At 53.1% G+C, this 8,245-nt stretch overlaps 1 protein-coding gene across 1 annotated transcript in view; it reads right to left on the bottom strand.

Moving 5' to 3' along the window:
- USP22 (ubiquitin specific peptidase 22) overlaps positions 1–8,245 on the bottom strand; it is a gene marked incomplete at its 5' end in the record, with an annotated part of 62,342 nt that overhangs the window by 8,697 nt on the left and 45,400 nt on the right. Inside the window, 4 exon segments of the mRNA XM_014592907.1 lie at positions 2,600–2,726; positions 5,230–5,388; positions 7,191–7,296; positions 7,672–7,819. Of these exon segments, the coding sequence (XP_014448393.1) occupies positions 2,600–2,726; positions 5,230–5,388; positions 7,191–7,296; positions 7,672–7,819 (540 nt within the window).

Here is an 8,245-nt window from a genome sequence, read left to right as displayed (position 1 = left end):
GCCCAGGATCCCAAGAGGAGAATGGAGGAGAAGGGATTGCGGCATGACCATCCTCCCTGGGGGGTGATTTCTCGCTTTCTGTCTCTATGTCTCTGTCTGGCGAGCGCACGCGCCCTATAGCAAAAACCTCTCAAAAAAAAATAAATAAATAAATAAAAAGAACCAAACGGAAATGTTCGAGATGAAGGCTGTTAATACAGAAAACCAAAAATATCAAAAGCAGATTAGATCATGCAGAAGATGAAATCTCAGATGCAGAAGATAGAACCTCTGACCTAGAAAAATTCACTGAAAAGACTGACAAAATAATCCCCCAAAATGAGAAAAACATGAGTAATACTAGATACCATTAAACACCCAAACATTCGGATCATCGGTATCCCAAGAGATAAAAGTAACTAATAAGGGCAGTGATAATCTAGTCCATGAAATCTTGGAAGAAAATTTTCCAAACCCAGAGAGGGACTCAAATATTCAGACCCAAGAAATACAGAGGACCCCACATAGAATTAACCCAAGATCATCTTTCCCCAGGCCCATCATAGCCAGACTGACCAAAACCAGAGACAAGATACTAAAATTGGCAAGAGAGAAACATCAAGTTACTTTCTTTCTTTTTTTGGAGAGGTTTTTGCTATAGGGCGCGTGTGCTCGCCAGACAGCGAGAGACAGAGAGATAGAAAGCGAGAAATCACCCCACAGGGGGGATGGCCACATCGCAATCCCTTCTCCTCCATTCTCCTCTCAGGATCTTGGGCACACACATACATGCGCCTGGCGTGAGTTTTAAGCCACCAGGTCCGGGACTTGGACTGCGGTCGACTACATGGGAGTCCAGCGACATAGCCATTACACTAACTGGTGGTCCCTCAAGTTACTTTCAAAGGCTATCCCCATCAGGCTAATATCAGACCTCTCATTGGAAACAATGCAAGCAAGGAAAGAAAGAAAAAATATATTCAAAGTGTTAAGGGAAAAATAATTTTAACCAAGAATACTATATCCAGCAAGACTCTTTCATATGGGAAAAAAAGACAAAAACATTCTCAGATAAACAAAGCCTAAAAGAATTATCAACACCAGACCGGCTCTCCAAGAAGTGCTGAAGGGAGTGCTATACCAAGAAAACTAAAGTCGGACACACAGAAACAAGAGTACAAGAAACAACAGAGAATGGCCAGCCTGGTGGTAGGGACAAGTTGGATGTTAGCTTCCGGAGTTTAAATGGAAGGATCAGACCACAGTAACACTGCCAATTCAATAGGAGAGAGATTAATTACGTGAGTCTGAACTAATGAAACAGAATTTTTAAGACTAAAATCTTACTGATTTTCTAATGCTCTGATTTCCATATTTAAGGATTTTGTCTTCTCTTGAACTGTTGATAGGTTCATCTACCTACTGAATCCTATAACCTTTTTCCTGGCTTTAAGTTTCAAGCAAATTTCTCTTAACATTTTTTGATTTTCATCTATTAAAACTAAAGCTTCTTTTTGAAATAAAAAAAAATGCATTAAAAACAACTATTAATACCTTAAAAAAAAAGTTTTTTTTTTTTTTTTTTGCAATAGGGCATGTGGCCTCACTGGGGAGAGATGGAGAGAGGCAGAAGAGGGAAACTGAGAAATCATCCCCAGGGAAGGGTCACACAGCAATCTTTTCTCCTCCATTCTTCGCGCACGGTTTTGGGCACACGCATGCACACATGCATACCCAGCATGATTTTCAAGCTACCATGTCTGGGACTCAAACCATGGTCGGCCACGTGGGAATCCAGCGTATTCACCAAGCCACCTGCTGGCTCTTTATGTTTTGAACTGCCTCGTAAGCATGTCTAGAGCTGTCAGATAGGGTATTATGATGTTAACCCACACCAATCCACTGTATATGGGTTTGAGTTCAAGTTCTGAAATGACGGGACTATTCAGTGATGAACACCAGGCGTGCAAAAAGTAACCTCACAGTAAACCGAGCAAAGGGCAAGAGAGTACAGGGGACATGCTGCCAAGGGAAACCAGGCATGGGTTTCAGAAACCTGTACCAAAACACACTTGGACTTTTCATTCTGTCCCCAAGAACTTTTCAAGTCCCCTGTACAGCAGCAAAAAGAACACACCGGACTGGGGCCACTGAGACCAGCCAACAAGCTGGGAATACGGTTTCAACACTTTTATTAGAGTTGTGAGATAAAACAGAAACGAATCTGCCACAGAAACCCACGTGGCCTACAAACCCTGAAACATTTACTCTCTGGCCTTTTATGGGGAAAGTGTGCCAGTCCCTGGACTAGAACATCATGCAAAGGGTCTTGATTTGTTTCAAAGTGACACAGAAAACCCGGGGGAGGAGGGTTTACGTGGAAAATCGTAATCCTCCCCCACCCTATCTAGAGCAACCGCATCCGGTTTTCGGGATGAGCAGCAGGCAGGAAAGCACCTGGAGCCTCCACCCTCCGCCTCTGCCCCCCCGCCCATCCCCCCCATGTCTCGGCCCGTCCCCTGCCTGCAGCCGCCCCAGAAGGCACTCTGCCTGGCCCGCCTGTGGCCGGAGCTGCCCCCGCTCCCAGCTGCCACGGGAGCAGGTTCTCCAGGATGCTTACTTTGAGGTGGAAGCAGGCCACGATGGGCAGCTTCTTCATGGTGAGCTGCTTGGTGGACTCCTGGTAGCTGGCCCAGCCGCTGCACTTGATCTTGGCGCTGCTCCCCAAGTGCTCCGGCCTGGTAAACCTGCAGGCAGAGGCCGGGAGGAAAAGGAGTGTCAGCCCTTTCTTTTCTTTTTGTTTTTAAAATTTGCTATGGGGCAGGTGTGCAGGCTACAGAGAACAGAGAAGTGGGAAGGCGCTCGCGGGGTGGCCCCTGTGGTGCCGCATGGTGTCACCCGCAGGGTAAAGGGGCGAGGGGTGTGAGAACCTCTGTGACTTCTTTCTTACACATGCATACGAGCTTACGGCTATCCCAACATAAAATGTTGACTTTTTAATTTTATTTTATTATTACTACTTTTAACTTTGCTATAGGGTACAGCTAGAGAGAGAGAGAGAGAGACCGGGGGGGGGGGGTGTTGGGGGGGGGAATTTTTTTGCCAGACCCAAACCATGGTGGGCCATGTGGGAATCCAGTGCCTCAACCATCACACCACCTGCTGGCCCCCAAAACATTTCATTTTGAAACATGAGGTGTGTGGAGCCAGCAGTGACATGGAGGTTAAGGCGCTGGCTCCCACATGGCTGACTGCACAGTCTGAGTCCTGAACCTGGTGGCTTGAAAAATCACTGTGGGCACCTACGTGTGCACACCCAAAATTCTAAGGAGAATGGAGGGGGGACTGTGGCTCCCCTTTCCCTCTCTCTGCCAAGAACATGCACCTACAGCAAACTGGAAGAACAGAGAGATGATTGGGGAAATGGCAGTTCGATCTTCTTTATTTTCCCAAGAGTACATGCACTCCCCAAAGGGAGACAGAGAGAGGGAGAGAGCACCCCAGCGGGGCGTGGTTGTGCAGCAATGCCCTCCCCCCGCCAGCGTGTGGGGCACACATGCACACATCTGGTGTGTTTTTCAGGCCACCAGGGCTGGGATTCAAACCGCTATCAGTCATGTAGGGCCCAGCTCTCTTTACCAACAAGAGGCCACGGGGCTGGCTCAGAAATGGTCGTTTTCTCTCTCTCTCTCTTTTTTCTGGAGAGGTTTTTGTTATAGGGGGTGTGCGCTCGTCAGAAAGAAAAAGACAGACAGAAAGACAGAAAGTGAGAAATCACCTCCCGGGGGAATGGCCACACCGCGATCCCTTCTTCTCTATTCTCCTCTCAAGATCTTGGGCGCACATGCACATGCGCCCGGGGAGTTTAAGCCACTGAGTCCAGGACTTGAACCACAGTCAACTACATGGCAATCCAGCGACATAGCCATTACACCAACCGCTGGTCCTTTATTTTTTTTTCTTCCAGAAATGGCCATATTCTAACAGTGAAAAGAGACTAAGCAAGAGAAGAAAGGCTTCCCCTCCCAAGTCAGCAGGCAGCCCTGGCCAGGTAGCTGCTCGAGACACACCCAGAGAGAAGCGAGAGGCCACACAAGCCAAATCTACCCTTTTAACACACAGAAACAGTGAATGTGTTTCCTTCATACCAGGCACACAGAGCCCTTGTCTGTCCTTGCACGTCCTGCCTTCTCCCCTAGGCCCTGACGTCCCCAGCCCCTCTCCGGCCTCAGCCCTGTGCTCCTGGCTCACAGAGCCTGTGGCCTCTTCCCCTCCTGCCTGCTCTGTGGGTAGAGCCCCAGCCTCACCCACATCCCTGACTGAGTTTCACTAGGCTGTGAAGAATCTCTTGTTGGTTTATTTTCCAAATTAAACATTCGAGGGCCCACTAGCCGGGCCTATCAGTGTGGCGGATTCTGAACGTATGGGCCAGCTGGTGGCATGGTGGTAAAGGCAGCTGGATCTCACACGGCTGACAGCATGGTTCAAGTCCCAGTCCTAGCAGACAACATGCTGGGTCGCGTATTCATGCCCGCCCAAATCTCAAGAGAAGTAGAGCAGGGACCGGTGTGGCCACCCTGCTGGGAGGAGTGCTTCCCCACTTTCTCTCCTCCTCACCCCTACAAGCACACACACCTCCAGAGAGGCACCTTTGCTCCCACTGCCTGTGCAACAAGATGAAAACCCCATCCTAAGGGGCACTTCCTCCCAGGCAGCAAGGATGTGCAGCCAGGCCTGAACTCATGATGCACCCAAAGGAAAACAGGCGAGACGGTGGACTCGATTCCACACGGTCAGGAAGGGCTCTTGGCCTCTCTACGTCATGCTCCGCCAGGTAAGCCCAGGGACTGCGCCTACAGACAGCGGCTGCGTGCTAACTGGCCTCGCGTGTCTAACTCCCGGAAGTTAACGGGCAGATTCAGCCACAGCTACAAGCGTACTCCAGTCACCCGCAACATGGCTGCATCCTGGCACAGGGGCCGGCCCGCCTTGTCCACTCTGGTGTAGATTATCAATCACAGCAGGCCCTGGGGGAGTGTCACTCTGCTCCCATGCACAGGGACGGGGTGGGACAAACGTCCTGCAGAGCTGGTGAAGCGACACAGCAGCATGAGCGAGGCGGCTGCTGGGAGCACGGGCTCCTTCTCAGTGCCGTGGCGGGTTCAGGAGCCACCGGCCTGATCGACGCGGGGCCCTGCACTGACCACACCGCCACCTTCTTTCCCACGCAGGCGCCGCTGCGCTTCTCACCTCCGCAAGCAGTCCGTGAGTGTGGTGGTCCCCGCCACGTGGCTCTCCCCGTTCACCACGCTGCCCTCGCTCCCTGGGCTCAGAGGCCAGAACGGGGTGGACGAGCCAGGCAGGTCCAGGCTGATGTCCCAGAAGGGGTCTATCGTAGTGGAGACGCCGCTAGAGACACAAGAAGCAGAAAGGCGGGGTGAGCTCGAGCACCAGCGCCGCCAGGCGGGAGTCCCAGCGCTCCCTGCACTCGCCCTCGCCCAGAGACCCCAGGTCTGACGAGGTGGGGTGCTCACGCCCTGCCCTGGCTCCCCGTGAGGTAGAGGCTGCCCCTAACGAACTGTTTCCAAGCCCAGAAGACCATCGACACCGTTTAGGGATTCTTTTGAAGAGTATCAAGTAGAAGCCCCAGGTCCAGAGACTCTGGTCATCCCGGCTGCACCTGAGAATACAGACTCAGAGTGTCTCTGCTCCAAGGAGAGAAGAGAGAACGAGATCAAAACATGGTCATACGGCCCCACTGACCGCTGAGTGCTATGCCGTGCTGTGCAAGCCCAGCCACCTCCTGGAGTTTCGGAAACAGACCAGGAAACGCACTGCAGATCCATGAGCAGGACACACACCCGAGCCAATCTGCTCATGGGATTCGTAGTCGAGGGCCAGCGAAGAGAACCAAGCGCTTAGTGCCACGGTCTCCCAAGCCTTAGAAGACACCAAGAGAAGTGGCAGTGTGACAAGTGGCACAGACCTTCCCACGTCTGGCCCGACCTGCACAGACTGCAAGTGACAATACTGCGTGGCCTCCGGAGTCATTCAAGGGGGTCATGCCCAGGGTTTTCAAAATGGAATAGGAAGGGCTAGCAGAAGGTGTAACAGTTACGCCGCCTGAACCCCACGTGGCCAACTCAAGTCTCAAAACCGAGGCTTGAAACTCACACGGCACATGTGTGTGCGTGCCCAAGATCCCGAGAAAAGAATGCAAGATAAGGGACTGTGGCGTGGTCATCTCCCGTGGGGGTTATTTCTCACTTTCTGTCTGTCTCTCTCTACACACGCCTTACAGCAAAACTCTTAAGAAAGAAAAAAGAAAAAACGGAATAAATATGCCAGTATGCCCCGAGGCTGCATCCGAGGCTTCCTCTGCCCTAACTACGGAGTGGGTTCTCCTCTGGCACCAAGATCTGAGTGCTCTAAGCAGAGACACCTGAGGAGAACTAGAGACACACCAGAGATTTTCAAAGTCCTAAAATAACAAAAACACACTGTGGAGCACAGACGTCAAAAACGGGAACTGCAGGGACCAGCAGTTGGCGTAATGGCTATGTCGCTGGACTCCCATGTAGTCGACCGCAGTTCACGTCCCAGACCCAGTGGCTTAAACTCATACCAGGTGCATGTGTGTGTGTGCCCAAGATCCCGGGAGGAGAAGGGATTGCGGCGTGGTCATCCCCCAGGGGGTGATTGCTCACTTTCTGTCTCTCTGTCTTTGTCTGGCTAGGGCATGCACTCTATGGCAAAAACCTCTTAAAAAAAAAACAGAAAAAAAAAATAAATAAATAACACGGAACTGCAGTCTGAGATCAGGCCTTCTCCAAGGGAGGCTGTCTGGGTCCTGGTGGCGGGAACCTCGAGGGAAGCAGAGGACCATGGGCAAAGCTCCCAAGACAGCGGGTGACAGCAAAGACCTCGGCGGGACGGGCTGTGCTCCTGGGAAGAGCCCGCCCACCACCTGCGGAGCTCCTACGAGCATACACAGGCCGCCACAAGTCTAAGTTTAGCTCAGTACAGGAGAGCATGACCCCCAAGCCCGCGCCTCTCCCAGGAGCTCTAGGGGCCTGTGTGCCCAGTTAGAGCCCATCTCCGCGCTGACGGCAGCGTAGCACCCCAGGCTGCCGACTGCCCTAGCAGCGCCCCGAGCGCAGCGATCCCGGGCACAGAAGCTCCGCGCCCGCCTGGGGTGGCTGACCACTCACTGGCACACTTGGCAGGTGACGTCAGACTGCAGCCCGCCCGTGAAGATCTGGTCGATGATGCAGTTGCAGTGGTTGGGGTTGTTCGCCTTCTTCCCGTTGTCATCACCTGAGGACAGCCTACTGTGAGAACGTGGCCTGCCACACACGAGGGGGCCTCCCGAAGCTGACGGAAACCAATGCTCTCACGTACCAGCGCACTTCAGTGCAAGGGGAACTGAAACCCCCGCAGTTCTTCTCATAATAGGCACTTTCCACAAACCAGCTGAGACCCCCGCATAGGACACACAAACTATCCGCTAACCAACTCCACCCGACCGGTAAGGCTTCGGGTACTGTGGGCTACCAGCAGGGAACTTCGTGGGGAGTCAAGGCTGCATGCAGACTCGACCGTGAGGGGTGGGCTCAGTGCTGTGCCGGGGTTACGTGTGCACCCCGCTGCCCGGGGTGTACACGCACACTCGCCCCGCCCCGTGCGAGGCACCTTTGCAGTGTCGGTGCAGCACATCCAGGGCCGCGATGAGGAACTCGTGGGCGTCCTGCTGTTCGTAGCCCGCCAGGTGCCGCGCGTGAGTCCACACCAGGTGCAGCAGCTTGTACGGGATGTGGGGGGACCGGTGCCCCGAGTAGAACTGCTCAGAGGAGAGGGGAGAGGGCGTGAGAGCGGACGTCGGGCCTGGACACGGTGCGGGTGACGGCAGACCTCTGACGGCTGCCTCGGACCGGTCAGGCTCCTTTCACAGAAACCACTGTTTTCTATCTCCTTTTTTTTTTTTTTTTTGCTTGGCCATTTTATTTGGACTCCTGGCCTTTCTGGGACAGCATATAATCTCCCTCCCCCAGATCACTTTCCACGGAGAAGCCTGAGTGCACGGCGACAAGCTAACACGAGCTCAAGTGCAAACACTCAGGGTTCGGCTCCCGCGTTACTCAAAGCACAGGCCAAGCCCCTCGGCCCAAGGGTGCCAGTGCCTCCATGCACCGGGTCACAGACGCTGTCAGCGACAGCATGCCCCAGCCCAGGGCTAGCTGCAGGCAGTTCAGGGCTGGCCAGCGGA

Source organism: Tupaia chinensis, unplaced genomic scaffold (assembly GCF_000334495.1).
Source record: "Tupaia chinensis unplaced genomic scaffold, TupChi_1.0 Scaffold138725_1, whole genome shotgun sequence".
In the NCBI taxonomy this organism is placed as follows: Eukaryota; Metazoa; Chordata; class Mammalia; order Scandentia; family Tupaiidae; genus Tupaia; species Tupaia belangeri.
The sequence above is the reverse complement of the archived record's forward strand: the minus strand, read 5'-3'. Positions and strand labels throughout refer to the sequence as shown.